The following is a 22,337-nucleotide window of genomic DNA, read 5'->3' on the forward strand; positions in this document are numbered from 1 at the left end:
GACCTGAGCCAAAGTCAGACATTTAACCAACTGAGCCACCCAAATGCCCTTCGAGATAAATATTTTTATCCCCATCATATAGATCGATCCTGGGGCTTAAACTGGAATTTGTACTAGAATGGATAGTTAATAAATAGCAGTGCCAGAATTTGTTGCCATGCTCACTGATTTTGAAGCCGTTGTCTTTAGCCACCATGTTACTTGTCTCTGTATTTTTCAGCTTAGACACTCTCAGGCACTCTGTACATGTGCACATGCACAGACACACACAATCACACACATGCACAGGGCGTTATAGGTAAAAGCAATTATATGAAATTGTTTATCCAGAGACAAACTAGATGACGTGATCCTCATAAGAAGAAACTTATAATTGAGACCAAAGAATAGTTCAATTCCATCAAGAATTTGCTGCTTGCTTATAATCACCCCAGGTCAAGGTTGATATACATTTGGATTCCTTTGATAAAATTTTGCACTTCCTTTGTAAAAGAAATTCAGCTAAGTATTACCAATATCCAGGCCAATCTAGAAAAAGAATAAAATTCCTGTCTGATCTAAACTCTTAATCTTGTACTTGTTACTAGAAATGAACTAAATCACTATTTAGTGTGTTTTCTCTTCTCTCTTCTGGAAACAACATTCTTCAATTAAAGGAAATATCACTCTTTCCCAACTTCAGTCCTGCTACTTAACTGTTTCCTAGGGCTGGGAAGAGCACCTTTGACTTTCTGGTCCAGAGGTGCTGGGAGCTGGGACCTTGCTTGAGGAAGGAGCTGGCCTACAGCAAGGAAGAATAAAGCCAAGAAGAGAAAAGAAGAGATGAGACATAAAGTCTCTTAGAGAAAAGAAGAAAGGAGACAGAAAGTCTCCTCCAAGTGTTCCAGGAATATAGTATTCCAGGAACTGGCTCCATCCCCAGGCTCCTCCCAGTTGTTCAAGCTAGTGGAATTGTCCAGCAAGTCCCATATAGGCAAACTTCAGGTAGATTTCTGCCCTTGGTCATCAAGAGTCCCAGTAAATACAAGCAACGTTTCCAAAACAATATATGGAAAAGAGACTGATTCTTATTATTTCTCAAATTTTTTGTGTGTAAGTCTTTGTACACAATGATACATTTTACTCCATAAAATACTTGAAATAGCTGAAGTTTACAAGCCCATTAAATTATGAAATGAGATAATGATTGTGTTAAGTGGCTATACTAAGGTATAAGGGGACACTGAGTTTCAATAGGAAAATCTTCTATGTACAATGTTACCTTTCAATTGAATTCACTTCTTATCTTAATGTTTAGTCTTATACTATCACAAAAATGAGTTAATAAAATTATTTACAGGATTAAGTCAGAGCACCACAGTGCTTACCTATATATATACATATATTACAGTAGGACTCTTTGTGTATCATGAAAATTCATAGAAAATTTTTAAAAAGACAGGCTGAGAAATCGATGTCTTCATAGATTTTTGCAGATTATTTTAATCCGATTCATCACTGCTGAAGTAAGAGCTGTCACAATATTCAGCCGTGTAAAGGAACTTATGAATACTTGGGTTCATCTTCGGGATCCAGTGTCGGGGAACCAGATATGTTGAAAGATTAAATAAATCTACAAATACCTTGTATCTGTCACTGGAAAAACACAAATATACAGAGGGTGCAGATTTATTGACATGAAATATTTAAAATTTCTCAGATAATGATTTAGTATTTAATATTATGCTTCATTATACATTATGTATTATATTTTGTGCATATTATACATGTAATATTAAGGAGTCAAGGAATATTAACATTAAAATCACTTCCTTTTCATTCTACATCCAAAGTTCATGCCCATAAAACAATATTATGTGTTTCATTGATCCTGACCAGGCTGGTTCAGACTAAAACCCATAGTCTTATGATTGTCATACTACCTTCATAAAGATAAGGGTATGTTCTTATTTCTGACTTTGAAAGGATGATATGCAAAATTTCAAAAACATTTAAGCATACAAAATTCCTAGTTGTTCCTTAGAAAATATTTCCCACCTGAAAAGTAGCTGTCAAGTAACTGACATGAATGGATTAATAAATTGAAATGCCAACTTAGATTCCTAATAAATATCTACAAATGTGGTTTTAACATTTACAATCACTCTTGTGTGTGTTAGTCAACTGTTTTAACTGTTGCAGTTTTATAGAGAAAGAGCATTTGCCTTTGAGGTCGAATGAGAGCTCAAATTCTGCTCTGTAACTTGCAAACCCATGTGACCTTGAACAAGTTGTCTAAATCTCAGTGTCTTGGTTCCAGACCCTATAAAATAAAAACTACAACCCCTTCTTCTGATCAGACCTTTGTGAAGACTTCATGAGACAATGGAACACTAGAAATGTTGCAAGTGCTCATTATTCCCACCATCCACTGGTGTATATATAGGTCCATGTGGTACAATCATTTACTGTTTCATGCTTACAGAATTTATCCCCAGGGAAAGAGAAAATAGGGAATGATCGTGAAAATTCAAACCAATGAATTTTATAAGTTGTTTAGTCTTGAGTTTGTCCCTAGGGAAAATGAAAATGTATAAAAAGGATGAAAAATTGAACCTGCATGTCTTATAACTGTCAATCTTATAGAAACATTAGGAATGAAAACCATGTGCAACATGAATTTTGGAGACTAAGTGTGAATATCTAATTTGTTCTTGAGCTGATTCTCCCTTTCCGAGGGGCCTTGTAAGTTTCCTGATTTCCATATGTATGCAACTATCTCTATCTCCATCTATAATGTTGGGAACAGTAAATAAATTAACAATATAAATGTCCCATAAATCTCTCTAATGTGTTTTAAGTGCTAAATAAATCTCAACCTGTTTCTTTGTAAACACCCTCTGGGAACTCTCTGGAGTAAATGGAAGTAGTTTTTATAAAATAGAGTCATACCAGAAATCAAGAAACTATTTTTCAGCTGTGTCATCCACCAGGCAAGAGGACTTTAGTGGAATGAATGATAACTGTTTGAATCTAATCTGAACTTTTGGAAATGTTCCTCCCTGGATGAACTCTCTCATATCTTCACAAGTCGTGCGACCACAGGTACCATGCCCCTTTTCATCTCAGGATCAGAATTATGAAGTTCCAAAACTAAGGATTTTTTAAATGACCTCTCCAATATGAATACCTTAATATAACCAGTATAAATGTGTTGTCAAGAGTTTAGATGGAAGCAAGTATAAATCACATTTCTTAGATAATGTAGGTAGAGAAACCAAAAATCAGCAATTCTGGCAAGAAAAACAGGTGAATTTCCCCCATCTTACCTCACTGTTGAACGCAGGTACTGATAGCCAGAAGACCCACCAGTGCCAGCTTTGCTACCCAGCATTCTGTGGACCATGCACACATGGTTATCTAGGCAAACACACAGATTAACTCCATGGATATTTTTCTGCCATTAGTTCTACAATTTTTTAAAAACAAGGGGTTGGTAATGATTATTGCTTCTGAGAAAACCTTCAGCCCTTATCACTTAGCCATATGGAAGGTTTGCATGTGAGAGCCAGATGAGACCAGTAGGTTGCCTGGCACCCGACTTGGTTCAGGCTATATGCATGTGACTCCATCCAACATAATGATGGACCAGCCTGTGGACACAACAGGGGAAGAGAAGGGCAATATTATGACTTTCACAAGCCCTCACTGCCTTTGCCTTCAGGGGTCCCTTCCTCCATTTAAAGGAAAAAATACATATATATGCGTATATACACACACACACATATATATATATGAATATTTTAAAATTGCATTGGCATAAAGATGAATAAGTTATGATTATATATGAAGACATTCTACTTAACCCAAATTTAATTTTTTCTTCTGATTATTAAATAAAACATTTTCCTGGGCTTCCACAGAGAGTCTGGGCCTTAGGCACTATGCTCGTTGTGTATAATGGGTAAATGGCCCTGGGAGAGAATAAATGTTGGGTTGATTTAAAAAAGACAGAACACAAAAAAACAAACCCATTCACCCACAAAGGGGGAAAGAAAAGATAGCGGGAAGGAGAGCAGACAGATGAAGAAAAGGAATAAAGGAACAAGATGGGAGGGAAGGATTACTGGGGTTGAGGTGGTAGTGCTGGAAGGGGTGGAGAGACTTACATCTCCACTTAGTCATGAGTGTGTCTATGTCCATGAGAGAAGTCAGCAGCTGAAAGGGCACCTGGAATCTAGGCTCTTCCCTAAAGAAGAAATAATCATGAAAAGAAATCTACTGAAGCAAACCCAATGTGTTCAGAGGCCGTGAGTTTTATAATCTGTTGGTTCTGGAAACAAATGTCAACTTTGCCTCTTGAGACCTAGAGCAGCCCTGAATTATTCTCAAACTTAGTTTCTTCATCTCAAAAATGAGGATACTATTACTCAACTTAGAGCATTTGTTTAAAGGGTCTAGAATATTCCATGTAATATATGTGAAGTGACCGGGCAGAATCACACCCAACATTGATTCTCGTTAAAAGGTAGACATGGGGGTGCCTGGGTGGCTCAGTTGGCTAGGCCTCCAATTCTTGGTTTCAACTCAGGTCATGATCTCAGAGTCCTGAGATCAACCTTGCACCTGGCTGCATGCTGAGCACAGAGTCTGCTTGATATTCTCCCTCTCCTTGTGCGCCTCCCCTCAACTTGTGCATGCTCTCTCACTCTGTCTCTCAAATAAAAATACAGCTTCTTCTAGGAAAAACTCAAAAACAAAAATTGCTTTTAATTTCCTCTAATACATATTTTTTTTCTTTCTTCATCCATTTATTCAATACTCACAGTACATTTTCTGCTTCAGATACATAAACTTGAGAGGCATAACTGAGCAGGATTTTAGGAAAAGAGTCAAAAATGTTTTCTGGATGTTTCTGAAGAAATGAATTTGAGAAGTTTTCTCTAAAGATTTTATTTATTTGAGAGAGAGAGGACATGAGCTATGGGGAGGGGTAGAGGGAGAAGCAGACTCCGTGCTGAGGAGGGAACCTGACTCAGACCTCGGTCCCAGGACCCTGAGATCATAGCTGAACCAAAGGCAGATGCTTAACCAACTGAGCCACCCAGGCGCCCCGGAATTTGGGAAGATTAAAAACTCAAATAAATACAAGAGGTCCAATAAACAGAGGTTTTGTTTTGGTTTTGTTTTTAATGTTTGCTAGTGTGCTCTCCATTGTTCTGACACATTTAATTTATGAAGCATGAAGATGAGGCCTTCATACACATGGAATGTGAGTAAATGGACATTTAAAGGACACCTCATGCACTTTAGACAGTGAGGACAATTTTACTTGAAGTTGCAAAATAAAGAAGATAACAATTTATAAAGTTGTTTTCACTTTATCTACTTTTTTAAATTTCATAAAACAAAAATGACTACAACATCATTTAACGATGGAAGATATTCTGTGAAAGTTTCTGAGGTTGATTAAACTTTGGCAGTTTAGGACACTTAATGTCATATAATATACTGTAGAATTTAATAAAAAAGATATTTAATTAATTAGTGGGTGTATATATGTATATTTCTATCCACTATAGGGATAAAATTATACTGTTAATATCTAAAAGACAAAAACTAATGAATCTTCACAATTATTTTCTAAGCTTCCCTCCAAAACTTAATGACTTTTTACAACTATGATTGCAGTTTATAAGCTTTATACCTGATACATTATCTGTACCCACTCCTCAGCTTCTGTTATACTCTTCTATTTTGCTTTTACCTGTAAAAATAGATCATCAAGGCCCCCTGAAGTGCTCTGTATGATAGTCGTCTTTCACCTATAGGATACATAGTGAGTTTCAATTTAATGAGGAATTTAGGGAAGTCATATTAATTTTGTATCATCACCTTAAATAATTAAGTTTTATATTTTTTTAGAAAACAATGTTTCAGGTTAAATTTTTTATTCCTTAAATTCAAAAATAAAACTAATATGTATATCTATATATGCATGTATATATATAAACTACTTGGCTTCAAGGAGTACAACTATTAAATAAATTAAAGAACTAAATTCATCTTAAAGAAATTCAATATTGTTGGGCCACATGAGATCATCAATCACTTTGAAGAAAGGCTATGTTAAAGTTTTTATCTTTATTTTAAAAACAATAAGAAGGAAATGCTGTGAAATGTGTAGATATGAAGGCATTGATAACACTGATCAATGAACTTCAGAAAATAATAGCCTTACATTAATTATGTTGGAAAGTCTAAATATGTGCTCTCTCTGGTCTCCTTGGGAAACTGATTTTCTCTGCAAAGCCACCCTTGCCCTCATAATACTTATTCCTCTGCTCTGTACTACTGTACTGTTTACAATTACACTGCTTTTCTTCATTTCCATGCCTATTACATTGTGAACTAAATTGCAAAATCATATCTGATTTCTCCTGGTATCCTGAATGTCTGACACATATTATGAAATCTTCTGACTACATCTTTGAAATAGATTGGGCATGTAAACTTACCACTTAAGGTTATAACAGATAAAATTAAATCAGTTCTTGATTCTATGAGTGTAATATAAATTTTCATTTTATTTCCCGCATGTAAGATTTGATATTTTGATCTCATAGTCATACATCCTGGGGAAAGGATGCTTAGAATAAAATACTCACCCTTACTATAGAGATGTTCATGACGTTTCTCATCAAATAAGGAGAGTAACACCTCTTTTTGTTTCTGAAACTCAGCCATTTGTTCCTCTTTTTCTTCTGACTCTTCCTTAGCCTTGGAGGAAGATATCACATTAATATCCCCAAAAAGGGGATTCTTATTTCATAGATTCTTATTTCGGAAAACATGTCTTCTGAGAAATAGACGCACCAGGAGCAGAAAAGGTGCACTTGGAATATTTACCACATCATCTAATACAACTTGGAAACTGTAACTTATGAGATGGGTTTTTTCCTACTGGTTCTATCCTTCTATTCATTTATATAACTTGTTAATCTCAAATATTATTTTCATAAATATCATGAGAAATGGATTCAGATGGGCAAAACTGCAGATAACTACAAGTGACTGACAATGTTCTAATTTTAGACAGCTATTTTTTAAAACAGAAAGTAAAGTAATTTCACTTAGGAAAAAATAAGACTTTCTAGTCAAAAAAAAAACTATCCAATTAAAATTCTATATTCAGTATTATATATTGTAAGTATGATTTTTTAGACTTTTTCCACCCTCAGATATTTTTTCATTTGCTATCTATTGATTGATTTAAAGAAATTCTTATAGTTCTGCCTACTACATATCTTTTACTTACAACTCAATTCAGCTGAAGCAAAAATCAGTTAAGTCAATTATTTTTAGTTTGAACAATCACTCATGTGGTGAGAACTTGTAAGCACATTATTATCAATTAATTACTCATTTATTTAGTAAATGTCATGCTAAGGTAATAGAGATAAAATCGTGAGCAAAAATTGAGTTCCCTGATCTCATGCAGTACATCATCTGGTGGGAATAAGACATTGAACAAATAATCACCTAGTCATTACATTGCAAGTGTGGACAGTAAAAAGCAGGAGCCATATAATGCCATGATGACTTACAGTAGTCACGAGGTCAAGGGAGATCATTTTTGTAAAGATATATTTATTTAAGAGAAAGAAAGAGAGAGAGAGAGTGCAAGGAGAGGGCCGGGGATGGGGGAGAGAGAAAGAATCTCAAGCAGACTGCCTGCTGAGCAAAAAGCCTGATCCCAGGACTCTGAGACCAAGACCTGAGCCAAAATCAAGAGTTGGATTCTCAACAGACTGCACAACCTAGACGCCCCAGGGGGAGATCTTTCTGAAGAAGTTCTCCTTGAACTTGAAGAATGGAACGAATTATCTGGGGAAGAATATTTCAAGCCCAGAGAATAACATGAAAAAGATTCTGTGGTGATAAATTAACGAACTAAATTCATCTTAAAGAAATTCAATATGGTTGGGCCACATGAGATCATCAATCACTTTGAAGAAAGGCTATGTTAAAGTTTTTATCTTTATTTTAAAAACAATAAGAAGGAAATGCTGTGAAATGTGTAAGCGTGATGATTCGCACACCTGTACCCCTGGGACAAATAATGCATTATATGTTAATAATAATTTTAAAAATTTTTAAAAATTAAAAAATAAAATACCTACTGTTAAAAAAACCATAAGGAGGAACAAACACATTTCATGCAAAAGCAGAACGTGATCAGATATGCATTTTGAGAAGACTGGTCAAACTGGTATGTAAAATAAATTGGAATGGAGTCCTACTGGGGAGAAGTAAAGGATAGTTTAGAGAAATTACGAGACCAGGTGAAAAACAAGAGCAGTTTGGATTTGATTAAGAGTGATAGATAAAATGGAGGTACCTGAGAGCTATTCAGAAGGTGAAATTTGTAGGATTTGGTGATAAGTTGAAGAAGTGATTGAGGAAGAGGGAGGTGCCAGTGATCAATTATACATTGCAGACTTGACAGATTAGGTGGTTTGTAAGGGAAAAATTTCTTCAATTTGTAGAAGACTGAGTTGATAGGAGCATGGAAGGAGGAGAGAATTTTTTAAGTGTGGTTTTATGGTTATGTTTTTGAGAGGACCAGGAGGAGATTATAAAGTAGGGTGTGAAATATGTAATTTGAAATTTAAAGAGCTATCTATGCTGGAGATGAATGTTTGAGAGTTATGGTTTAGAAGCAGATATTAAAACAGTGGGTATGAATGAGTTCATGTAGTGAGAGTACAGAGAGAGAAGAAAAAGTGTCTAAGCCAATGCATTGGGAAATCCCATCATATATCAGTCGGAGAAGAAAATTGAGTCAGTAAAGGGGACAAATCAAGACAATAAGGGCCAGAGAATTAAAGGAAGACAATGACATGCCAAACCAAGGGGAAAGAAAATATCCAAGAAAGAATAAGTAGTCATTATTGAATGCCACTAGGAGATGAGGTAAAACGAAAATGGCCATCGGATTTATATACCTGGAGGCCATCTGTCAATGAGGGGACAAGAAGACAGACTGGATTGGGCTGAGGATTAGATGATAAAGAAATACCTACACTAACCATGTTCTAAATACCCAACAGATATTCACCTAACTTAATGCTCATAATAGTCCTACAAGGAAGATACTCTTACTTCCTATTTTCCTATTGGTGAAAGTGAAGCGAAGAGAGTTTAATTAACAGAAGTTCCATGTCAGTCGTTAAGATGTGAAGCTGGAACTTGAACCTATGCAGGGTGACTGACTTAAAAGTTCCAGCTTTAAGTACTACCTGATGCAGCCTCTCCAGATATAGAATTGGAACAATTCTTTCAAGAAATGTAGTCATGAAGAGAAGATGAGAAATGAAGAATCAACAATAACATTCTTAAGATGAAAGAAATTTGAACTGAGAGCCAGTAGGAAGGGCCCTGCAAATATGTACGGGTCCTGGGAAAACTATATGGTTAAATATATTTGGTTGACTGGTCTTTTGTGAGCCTACTTCTGTCTAGAATTGGTCACAATATGAAATTTTCAATACAAGTTAAAAGGTCTATTAATCTGATAAATTTATCAAAAACAAAATCTTATCTATAATGAACTTCTTAATTTAGTTTTTATGATATGTAAATAAAATAAAATTTATTATGTAATTTATTTCTTACAGATACATTTATGAAAGGAAAAGAATATAAGGAAAATAGAAGTTTAAGAGAAAATTGGAGATTTGTTAAATTCTCGATATTTCATCTGTTATAAACTTATATTTAGTTATGGCATCATAAATACCTGAATTCTTGTGAATTCTTCCTCCAGGCCCTTCACAATGTTGTTTTCAAACTTTCCCCAGAAGTTAAATCCATGTGGTTCTAATCCTGGTGTTCTTTCCAGCCATGCCTGAAGTATTTTTTAAGTAAATAAATTATAAAATTTAAAATATGTAAAATACATTGTGCCTAACATCTACGAACTTGAAACAGGAAATTTTCTTAATTTTGAGAAACATTTGTCACATGTTTTTTGTATGTAAATATTATGTTTCCCTTCTATTTCATTTAAAGAATAGCAATTTATATTTCACTTCTTAATCTTTAAAGCAATCATATCGATAAGTATTTTCTCTTTATTTGTTAAGAAATAGATTATTACAGAAATCCTAACATTGTTCTATAAATCTATGAACATATCTAAATGTTGTTTGAATGAAGTCTTCTGGTTTATTCTCAAAATACCTTATGGCTTAGGAGCTGAAGGATGTAGGAACATGGTATACTTAGCAACTTTGAAATCAATTAATAACTTAATTATTTTAAGAGTCCATAAGACTTATTTTAAAAAGGTACTTTAATTTCAGGAGAGTGAACATATACAAGATTTTTTTAATGTAAAAATGAAACAAAATTCATGCATCTCTGTGGATTCCTATTTAACCTATTTTTCATTTTGAAATTAGCTTTGTGATTCTTTCTTCTTCTATCTTTATGAGTTGTTCTGGCATTAGATACAATGTATTGACCTAAATCCACATTTACAATTCTGAGGGGATTAGTGTGCAGAGTAGAAGTCCCTAAAAGAAAATGTTAATTTGCAAAGGTAAAAAACAAAAAAACAAAAAACAAAACCAAACCAAAAAAAACCTCTTGTGAAAGAAATTAGGACCATATAATCTTTATTTAATAATTTACTTCTGAAGAAACAGTAATCCTTTAAGACCTTTTATAGACCCATAGGGAATTAAGTTATGAAGAGAACAAATTCTGAAGACTATACTCTTCGTAATTTAAGTTAATTGAGAAAAATACGCAACATGTAGAACTGTTCAATAATGGAATATTTTAAAGAAGTAAACCTCATTTAATAATTAACTACACTCAACTTAAAAATCAGCTAATTAAATGTGGTTTAGTAGGCTTGCTTAAAAGAATTATTTTTTATAAGATGAAGTTATTAAATATTAACACAGCTGATTATATAAATATTTCTGAAACTCTCAGGAGAGTTCTTTATATTTTAAATATTTTAATTAGTTGAGTTTAAGTATTTTTATAAGTTCTTCTGCTTTAATTTACAATGAATGTGACAAAACACTTCAGTTTTAAAATTTTGATCTAACAGAAACTAAATTAACAAGACACGGGGAGTAAGATTTCAAAGATAATATTTGAGTATGTACCTCCACTAGCTGCAGTAGTGTTTTCTCTTGCTCCGACTTAAGTAGCAGTTCATTATCTTCTCCTTTGAAGTTATCACGATAATGTCTTCTGTTGTAAGGGACCCTCAAACTCTGAAGGACACCTATCTTGTTTTCTAAGAGTCGGAATTGCAAACTCTGGAAGCCTGATGCTGGAGATAAGTACTCTCTGGATAAATGGAGGAAGGCAAGAGAAAAGAAGAGGAGGGTTGACATTGTAAATCATTGTTATGCTTTCTTCTATTGAGAGGTCATCAGTTCTATTCTTTTAGGTATCACCAGGAACAGGGACACCACTGCCTAGAGTTGGACCTGCGATTTGATCTTACTGAAGAAAGAAAATTGGGCCTCCTAAACATCATTATTGCTGTCAATTAATCAATTTAAAGATGGCGTGTGTACACAGTGTGAGAAATGTCATATATGCATGTGCATATGTATATACATAAACACACACATATATATATACACATATATGTTTATGTGTTTGTGTACTAATTTTTTCCTGAGATAAAGACACGTGGACATTGTGCAATATTTCCTATTCTATAGTACTAAAAGATTCTTTACAGATTCAATCCCTCCTAAAAGTTATATTCTTGGATATCATCATTGATCTCACTATCTAGCGTCATTATGAACACAATGAGATATTATCAGTAAAACAAATGATATATTGCCTCACACAAAATAAGCAATCAAAAAATGTTATTACTTCCACTCCACAGTCACCCAGATTCTTATATCCTTCTAAGGTTCCTTCATCTAATTGGTTTTAAGACTTCAATTTTTTAAAACCACTATGAAGGAATTTTACTACATTTCTACTTGACTATCACACATGTTTGAGACACTGCCTATTACATGATTAAATGGACCCAATGTTCTTAAGAAAAGCTCTTCTATGATTTTGGTACAAAAAAACTTAAAAAAAAAAATATATATATATGGCTTTGGCTACCTGGAAATGCAGTGCTAACATTTATAGTTCAATCCATAACTTAAACTGACACTTTTGCTGACCGGTTTCCTGTCAACTCTGTTTCTCTTTTATTTTTAGTTTGAAATTTTTAAAAATTTAGTTAGATGTTTTGTGTCAGTGATGTTGCCATTTTGATAAGTTATCTAAAATTCTTTTTAATGGCTTTTCAACCTTTGAGTAAGATCAAGCGTAAAATCCTTTTTAGATAAAAACAGGGCACACAACAATGAATTGAAATTAATCGATCATATTATGTTCATATGTAAAAGTGAGTGAAGGAATATTTTTATTAACTTTTATTAACTCAAATACTTTGTGATTAAGTCTCCTTCATGTTTGTAGTGGCACAGTGTCAGTGGGACAGGCTTTTTACACAGAACACATGTTCCTCTTTTACCCCATAGGAATGAAAGGGTAAACGCCACTGCCGCCTTTTTTTTATTATGTTCAGTTAGTCTCTATATAGAATGTCATTAGTTTCTGTTCTTTCTTTAAAGATTTTATTTATTTATTTGACAGAGAGAGAAATCATAAGGAGGCAGAGAGGCAGGCAGACAAAGAGGGGGAAGCAGGCTCCGTGCTGAGCAGAGAGCCCCATGTAGGGCTCCATCCCAGGACCCTGAGATCATGATCTGAGCCGAAGGCAGAGGCTTAACTCACTGAGCCACCCAGGCACCCCTAGAATGTCATTAGTTTTTGATGTAGTGTTCAATGTAACACCCAGTGCACATCACAACATGTGCCCTTCTCAATGTCCATCACCCTTCTTACAAAGCCACCAGTCCACACCTGAAGTCGTTGAAGTCCAAGGGCGTCATGGTTTCCAGGACAGAAAACTGCTGTACTAGTAGTTTCAGGATCACTGCCACCCGGTGCATCCGAGTAACAACCTTCAGCATGTTCCTTTCGTCCCTGACCTGATGGTTAAGAAATGAAACATCAAGTAATCAATCCTGTTTTCTGGGAGATACAATAGACTATCAACAACAGTGTACCTCTATGAACTTTCTCTATTTTAATTTAATTTAATTTATTTATTTGACAGAGATCACAAGTATGCAGAGAGGAAGACAGAGACAGAGAGGAGGAATCAGGCTCCCTGCTGAGTAGAGAGCCTGATGTGAGGCTAGATTCCAGGATCCTGAGATCACGACCAAGCAAAAGGCAGAGGCTTAACCCACTGAACCACCCAGACACCCCAAACTTTTAAAGTTCTCTATTTTAAAGAGAAACATGGGAATTAAAAATTGAGTTAGAGAGGAGAAGGGAGTTGGGAAAAATTGGAAGTGGAGGTGAATCATGAGAGACTATGGACTCTGAAAAACAATCTGAGGGGTTTGAAGTGGCCGGGGGGTGGGAGGTTGGGGTACCAGGTGGTGGGTATTATAGAGGGCACGGATTGCATGGAGCACTGGGTGTGGTGAAAAAAAATGAATACTGTTATGCTGAAAATAAATAAATTTAATTAAAAAAATAGAAAAAAAATTTCCATAAACATATATGGAATTAATAGCCACTTTGAGTTGTGTGTGAAGATTGTCTGCAAAAGAGGAGTCATTTCTATTTCTTTAAAAAGAGAAAATTATATGGAAGCAAATGAGAGGCCAATTTTGGAACACAACAGCCACTGATGTCAAAGTAAATCTCTCTCTTAGTTGGCTTTGAGGAATAAAGGTGGAGGAAACATGACAACTTCTGGGTGAAGATTAAGCAACACTGTTGGGGCCGATTCCACGTTAAAACCTGTTAAACCCCTAGGGCCTGCCTAGACCTACTTAGCTGTAGTGACTCCATGTTGCCTGGGTAGACATTTTGTTGTTTAATAAAGCCTCAGCAGTTACTGCTCTTGGTAACTGTTACTAAAACACAGCACCTAAAACAAGGTAACTGTTACTAAAACACAACACCTAAAACAAGGCAACTGTTACTAAAACACAACACCTAAAACAAGGCCAGACAGGTGGAAACATCCAATCAGCCAAAGCCACATATGTAAAGGTCTGAGGATGTACCCTATAAAACTAGCCTGTAAGACCAAGGGGTCGTCACTCTCTTCAGAGGCGGCCCTGGCCGGTCAGTCTGGTTCCTGATGCCTGGCATAAAATAAAACTCTTGTTAAACCTTAACTTCATGTCAGTCTCGCTCCTTTGATAACGGACCCAACAACACCTGGATAAACCTGCTTTTTACCAAGAGCCTCAAAGTGGCCATTAACATAAGTGGGGAGAGCGCTCCATCCCAAGACTCTGGGATCATGACCTGAGCAGAGAGCAGACCCTTATCTGACTGTGCCACTCAGGTGTCCTCTTTTTCTTTCTTCTACCACTCTCTTCTTCTTTTTGTTTCACCTTCCTCATCATTGTTCCTATCTCCCCATAGCAAGTATTTGTTAGAAATAACATCTTGAAAGAAACACACACACACAGTCACACACACACACACACACACACACACACACGAAATATAATTCTGGTACCTATTATTTAAAGGATCTATATTAGCTATTTTGGCAATCTACCATCATATATAACAACTTTCTTTAAGGGCCAAAAAAAAAAAAATCGAGTTCTAAACAAGAGGACTGAAACTGAAATTTGAATCTTAAAGCAATGTGTAGCTCTAGGGTAATAGGCACTGAAAAAGTATGACTACACACTTGTCCACTCAGAAAGGTTTTTTAAATGTTTCCATTAAGTAATCATTCCATCATTTAGTCATAAGTTTTACTAATTAACAGTATTCTACATTCCCCCCCCCAAAAAGTATAAATCCAACATTGTAACATGAGAACTCACATGGCCATTCTGAAAGATCTCTCGAACAGAATCTAATTCCCAGAGGATTTGCTTAAACCAGAGTTCATAAGCTGCAATGAGAAAAACCATTGTCAAGTTGAAAGTTATGGTAGCATTTTACCATAATTATATAAAAGACAAAGTCAACACATCAAAAAAGAAATAAATGTAATTTTAAAATAATAAATGCTAATATAATATTATATTTATACTAAAAACAAATACTACTGTTAATGTTATGATAGTCTTCTTTCATTGAATGTTTTACTATGCCAACCATGTTTTCTATATGCTTCATATTCATTATTATTATTTTGACTTCTTTCAACAAATAAATTATCTATGTCTTTTAAGATATAGCACATAATCTAATTCCAATTTCTTGTGTGGAAGCTGGAGGTTTATGGGAAAGCAGAAGTGACACTCATCTCCATTCCATACTGAGATATTAATAATCACTAACCTGAAGAATATGACAAAACTTTGTTTTCTGGATGCTTAGAATATTATGGAGAGGACAAGCTTGTGAATAGTCTAAAACTTCATTGTATTTATCTAACACTCTGAGTACCTAGCACAGTGCTTGCATAAGATAAACATTGGGTGATCATTTTATGAATAAATGAACTAAATAGCCAGTGTAGTCATTAGATGAGCATAGAACATCAAAAATCTTAGAGATATCTGGTGCATTCTATTTGGTGCTATTGTACGGGTAAAGGCTATGGCTAAGTGGAGGAATCAGATCATAATTTTAAATTATATTTAAGAAGTCTTCCAGGAATCTAATTTTCATATCTGGACCAAGAGAAAATCAAATATTTATTCATCGGTTTCTGTATCTTTTTATTCAGGTTTAACTTTGTGTGCCTAGTTCCATGACCCACTGACCATGAGCCATAACTGAAGGGTGAGAGGACAGTCTCCTTATCAAATCATGGTAGTTCCCATTTGTTTTTTTTTTTTTTTTTTTTTTTTTTTTTAAAGATTTTATTTATTTATTTGACAGAGAGAGGTCACAAGTAGGCAGAGAGAGAGAGAGGAGGAAGCAGGCTCCCTGCTGAGCAGAGAGCCCGATGCGGGACTCGATCCCAGGACCCTGAGATCATGACCTGAGCCGAAGGCAGCGGCTTAACCCACTGAGCCACCCAGGCGCCCTCCCATTTGTTGTATGCTTATCTTGTGCAAGACTCCTTGGGCTAAGTGCTCAATGCACATGAGCTCATTTTATCTTCACAAAACTCTATGAATAAGAAGATAAAATAATTGTCTCCATTTTACAGATGGAGAAAGAATTATTGCTCAAGAAACCTGACCAAGGCCACATAAATTTACAGTGGTAGAGAGAGGAGTCTAAACAATTTTCTGATTCCAAATATGTGCTACCCTGCCATGAGTCCTCTTCCATTGATTTTTGTCTTAGTCTAAATCACCAATCAAAATGTTAACATGAAAACAGGAGAGGTGATACATCAACTCAATTATTTTCCACCTTCATCTTTTTACTCCCAAGGGGCTGATCATTTTAACCAGTCAGTGAAGCAAGCAACCATTTGAGGAAAAGACACAAAGAACAGGTAGGGAAAGAAAACAGGTCTCGAAATGGAGCACTGACTAGTATGAATCCTTGGACCTGGTCAGACAGAGGACACTATTATGCCTCCAACAATCTTAGAGTAAAGCTTAATATGCTGGGGTCACAGACCTCTTTAAGACACATATTCATGAAATTCTGCACACAATTTCAATGAGTCAGGTACTTTCCAAACTCCTGAAATCATGGATTGTTACATTAAAAACCACTGCCCAGAGGTAAGAAGACTGGAGAGAATAAATGCACACTTTAGACAAATTTTATATTTTTGTTTAGTACTAGATCTATATATAATTATGTAAAGTCACAATAAATTTGAATGTCTAATTCTTGAAAATAGTTTATTTATTTTTGGGGAGGGGGTGGGGCAGAGAAAGGAGTAGAGAGAGAATCTCCAGCAGACTCTCCACCCAGCAAGTAGCCTGATGTGGGGCTCCCTCCCACAACCCTGAGATCATGATCTAAGCTGAAATCAGGAGTCTGAGAGTTGGTCACTCAACCAACTGAGCCACCCACACACTCTTTGATTTAAAGTTCCAAGCTGAAAAACAGTACCATCTTATCTTGCAAATTCCTTGTGAATTCCAAGAGATAGAAAGTTCCCTTGGATTTAAGAGCTAAAGTTCTACCTGATCCAATTAGCAGCGAAGTAACATAAAGAAGATTGTTACAAATTCTAGAGGGATGCCTTATGAGAATTTACCCGGCAGCAAAATATTCTGAAGCGTTTCTAAGGGAAGTGATTCCTTGATCTTTCAGCATGCTTTCCTCATTATCGTGGGGAAATGCCTGTGGAATAGTTACCATCTAATCTTTTGTGCAACTTACCTTGATGAGTTATGATAAAAAGATGTTCATCATGGATTTTATTTCCTTTTATTTCACTTTGAAGTTCCTGTGCATTCAAAACCTTTTCTAACTTTAAACAAAACAAACAACAAAAAAAGACAGACTAATTTTGTATAAACTTCCAGTTATAGGATGGACATGTTATAGGGATCTAATGTACAGCACAGTGATTATAGTTAATAAACTTTATTATATTCTTGAAACTTGCTAAGAGAGTAGGTCTTAAACGTCTTCACTACAAAAAAGAAATGGTAATTATGTGATACAATGCAGATGTTAGCTAATGTTATGTTGATAATCATTTTGCCATATATAAGTGTGTCAAATGAACATGTTATATACCTTAAGTTTACACAATGTTATACATCCATTATATCTCAATAAAGCTGAAAAATTTTTTAAAAAAGAAAAATTAATTTTGAAATTGTAAATCTTATTTTTAATCAATTTTAATAAGAAGTAGAATACAATATCGAAAAAAAAATCTCCAAATTCCCAAATTCTCTAGAAGCTATCTTTTAAACAATTCATGAGTTTTAATCATAAAGAATGAGTTAAATTTATGATTTTTATTCTTTTCAGAACAACTTGTATTGGGTAGGATTCTATGTAACAAATACAACTGTACTCAACGAGAAATCATAACCCTTTTATCTCTTGAAATGAATATGATAAAAGCTTGGTAACTTACTTAACTCACTGTTTAATCTTCTACTGTTTTATACCCCAAAGAACCTATTCTAAGAAGATTTTAACATTCTTTATCAGCTCATCCTTAGAAACCCATCAATGAAAGCACCAAAGGCTCCAAACATTTAACTTTTTAAAAAATATAGAAGACAAACAGGCCACATTTATGATCTCCAAATACTGCATTTGTAATATTCTTCTTGCATTTACTAATGATTTCAAGAAAACATGTGTCTTCAACATTTCTACTTTCCAATAAGGGATTTTAAAAACATCATCTTTTTGGATACATTTGCAATTATCCAGGCTGGGATATACAGACCATGTCCTATCTATGCAAGCTGTGCAATGTCTGCCAGTTATCTCCACTTTATCTTATCATTTACGCTCTTCTGCTTAAGATTCTGCACTCTGCTTGGACCAGACCTCTGTCAGAGAGGTGAATTTTCATATAGGAGTCACCTGAATTGTGCTAACAAAAGTCGAAAAGCATACACCTGTGTCTTTACATCCAGAAAACTTTTTGGTGATTGAGAAAAATAAAAGAAAACATCCAAAACATGAAAATGTCACTTCGCAGAATTTAGCACCTAACCGTGAAAGCTAAGCTCTACCACTTACGTGCAGGTAGTTTCCATAAATAAGTCCTCCTTTGCTGGCTTTATTCACACCGGTTTGTGATTTGTCTTCTTCATTGCCTTCTATGGATAATTTTTTAAAAGCCCCTCTGCAGATTTAATAAGGGAGAAGAAAAACAGGAGATCTTGAGAAAGCATAATAACTAATAATATGAGAGAAGAAAATTCTCTCGCTAATTGATTTTGGAGGAGATTTTTAACAAGAGAAGGATGGCAATTTTGAATGCTTTGGAAATTCAGAAATTGCAGTGTTCTTACTTGGCATTTCTAAGATCCTGACCATCCTTCAAATAGAGGTAAATACTCACCCAAAGTTGTTTCCTAAAAATGGGCACCCACTCATGGTGAAAATGCACCGTCTGTGAAGCACTGAAGTTTGACTCTGGAACGATGATATCATTGACCTTCCCAGATGTTCTCCAGCTGCCTTTTATCTCTCCTGCTCTCTCGGAACCAGCCAATCAGCCCTCCCTGTGTGCTCTTAGATAGGCTCTTGTTTCAATTGGGACAGAAGCTGAACTCTGTAAACTTTGGAGAGGATCCGTGTTGGGGACAGTATGTTTGCTAAAAGAAGTGAGCATTCTGCCAGACTAGCTAAGTTCTGCTTTTATATCCAAAATAACAAACATTAAATATATCAACGGAGGCCAAATTTTTAAAATGGCATTGAGTTACTCTATTCCAAGGACACACTTGGCATAGTGTTAGCATATATAATATCGTGAGCTTGTAAAAAAACAAATATTTAGTCTCTCGGTTTCAGATTGGGATATTCTTGTAACTGCTAAGCCAACAGCTAACCTGGAACATGACAGAGGCAGGGTTCATGCACAAATCCCATTTCCATCTCATTTTTACTGTTCGTCTGGCCTAAATCTCAACTAATTAGCAGCAGTTGGGCTGCTGTATTAAAAAAAAAAATTTTTTTTAATCTTTTCATTTCAGAGAGATACAGAGGCAGAGTAAGCACAAGCAGGAGGAGGAGCAGAGGAAGAGGGAGAAGCAGACTCCCCACTGAGTTGGGAGCCCGACAGGGAACTCGATTCCAGGACCCCAGGTCATGACCTGAACAGAAGGCAGATACTTAATCTGCTGAGCAACCCAGGCACCCTGCGGGCTGCTATATTGTATTGGAACTTACATGGACATCATTCATTTACTGTTTACCTGTAGCACAGCAATTATAGGACCCTGGGGGTCATCCACACTGGGGCACTTTGGAGGTAAGTTAAGAACAATAATAAAGGGCCCACAGTTCTGAACAATGTCCGTGATAAAGTATATTTTCCTCGAACACATTATTGATTGGTCTCAGTTCTAAACCAAAATTCTAAACTTTATTTCTAGACCTTACTCTGCCACGGATGAATCATATGCTTTGGGGAAAAGTGGTTTAACTTCTCCAAGTATCAACTACCTCACCCAAAGAAATGAAAGTGTTCTAAACTGATCACAATTTCAAAGATCCTGACCCACCCCAACATCCTGATTGTATGAAATTCTTAATAAATGACCGTGTTTGCTGCAGTTTACGTTCCTCCTCCCCTTTTCTCCTCCTTCTCCTTCTCGTTCTTCTTCGTCTTCTTCTTCTTTTGAAATAGGATTCCACTTGGATTTTCAAAATAGTGTCCATTCAGCGGTTCATGTTAGCAACATGGAAACCAATTATTCAAAGGCTTAAATTTAATGCATTAGAGCAATTATAAATTAATCTAAGAAAGTGTTGTTGTCTTTAGCCGGAACAGTAACTATAATGGGAGTACCCTCAAATACATATATTCCCATTAGTTTTTGCATTTGAAAGTGTTATAAGATTTATGACTGGTTATAAATATATAAATATATGGTGAGCATCTCACCAACACTTAAATCTTGCCACTGGGAAACCAGTTTCTCTCTCTCTCTCTCTTTTTTTTTTTAAACAATTTTATTTATCTATTTGACAGAGAAAGAGAGATCACAAGTAGGCAGAGAGGTAGGCAGAGAGAGGCAGAAGCAGGCTCCCCTCTGAGCAGAGAGTCAGATGTGGGACTTGATCCCAGGACCCTGAGATCATGACCTGAGCCGAAGGCAGAGGCTTAACCCACTGAGCCACCCAGGGGCCCTGGAAACCAATTTCTCAATCTGATCTTTACCTCAGATTAGAAAATTGTTCCTTAATGATCAGATGAAAAACATCTAACCAATATAGTATTTGCTGCCCCCAAGATATTTTGCATACACATATTTTACACAAACCTCCTAGAAACACACTCTCACTCAAAGAATCAAATATAAGTATGAGAGCCTCAGGCTTTATAGCAGTTAAATAGAGGAGAATGTATGGGTAAAAGGCAACCATTTGTGGTAAGATCTACACTCACTGTATATGCATTGAGTTCTGTGTACACATTGATTACAGAAGGACCGTGTTAAAGCCTATTTGGAAGACACACAGCATGACCAGTTCTTAGCCTAGGAACAACATAATCTGTTTTAGAAGTAAAAGTAGTAAAAGCCTGAGAGACACCCTGAGTGTCTCAGTCAGTTAAGTGTCCAACCCTTGATTTTGGTTCAGGTCATAATCTCAGGGTTGTGGGATTGAGCTCTACACTGGGCTCTTTATAGCCTGCTTAAGATCTTTGTTTCCCACTCCTTCCCTCCATGACACCTCTCTCTCCCTCTCCAAAAAAAGAAAAAGCAAGAAAGAAACTTTTTTTTAAATTTATCTCATAAAAGAATATAAACAATAAATTAAGACTACTAAAACCAAAACAGACATATCTGGTTCTTCCTTGTGTTTTTTTAAGATTAGGATATAGAGAAGTGAGCCTGGAAGATGAAACAAAGACAAGAATTAGCTGGATCAGGTGTTGGGCTTAATTTGCAAAGTGAATAGGAATTTTCTTTATTCCTTCAACCATCACAGTATTGGTTTCAAAAAAAAAAAAAAGGCTCTATGTAACCAGTTATAAAATGTTACATGTTATTCTATTCCATAACTCTCAAAGCTTAGAATTCCTGCAACTTCCACCCCTGCCCTATAACCCAACTGTTAACAATTTTTCTTAGTCAACAGTTAAGTGTTGTGGCGGACACAGAAAGGTAAGCCAAGAAAGGAGTTCTCATGGATAAATGCTCCAGCATCTTATTTTTCAGAAGATAGTTGTGAAGGCACTCTGCACTCTTTTCCAAATATCCTGGAGGAATCCCAGTTATTCACAGCACTGACCTCACTAAGGAATCCTTTGGTTTTTCTTCTTCCCTTTCCCGTCTCGCGCTCCCTGCTCTCTCGCTATTATTCCCGGGAATGTCTCCCAGGTCCTTGTCTCAGGCATTGCTTTGGAGAAGCCAAACTAATACATACAGCTCTTATTCACTGTGAGATCTAATACATTTAGGAACTGAATAGTTACTTTTTTTATTTTTCAAAATATTTTTAAATTTCTCAGCTAAGAAGTTTCTGTGAACATAGCAGCCATTCAAGAAGCCATTCATTTGTTTGAGATAGTGAGTTACCATTTGTTGTATAAAGTAGCCATTTGTTGTTGATGCTGTTTTGTTTGATTCTCAAAGATGGCAGCCCGAAGAGAATTAAATCCCTTTACTGGGATTTAGTTATACAAT

At 35.6% G+C, this 22,337-nt stretch overlaps 1 protein-coding gene across 2 annotated transcripts; it reads right to left on the reverse strand.

Annotated features, from left to right (window-relative positions):
* Positions 1-1,047: 1,047 nt before the first annotated feature.
* Positions 1,048-19,149, reverse strand: TDO2 (tryptophan 2,3-dioxygenase). Of its 2 annotated transcripts, none has more exons than XM_059374717.1 (12): positions 19,040-19,149; positions 18,715-18,820; positions 17,383-17,473; positions 14,961-15,031; positions 12,955-13,082; positions 11,166-11,352; positions 9,782-9,889; positions 6,648-6,759; positions 5,747-5,804; positions 4,149-4,228; positions 3,309-3,399; positions 1,048-1,635 (listed from the first exon to the last, which is right to left on the reverse strand). In XM_059374717.1, the coding sequence occupies exons 1-12, from the start codon at positions 19,129-19,131 to the stop codon at positions 1,482-1,484; spliced, it is 1,278 nt and encodes a 425-aa protein (XP_059230700.1). In that variant the 5' UTR covers positions 19,132-19,149; the 3' UTR covers positions 1,048-1,481. The 2 variants fall into 2 exon arrangements, with proteins under 2 accessions (XP_059230700.1, XP_059230694.1); XM_059374711.1 differs by having other exon boundaries at positions 17,383-17,506.
* Between the last annotated feature and the right edge of the window lie 3,188 nt (positions 19,150-22,337).

Source organism: Mustela nigripes, chromosome 1 (genome assembly GCF_022355385.1).
Source record: "Mustela nigripes isolate SB6536 chromosome 1, MUSNIG.SB6536, whole genome shotgun sequence".
Taxonomy (NCBI): Eukaryota; Metazoa; Chordata; class Mammalia; order Carnivora; family Mustelidae; genus Mustela; species Mustela nigripes.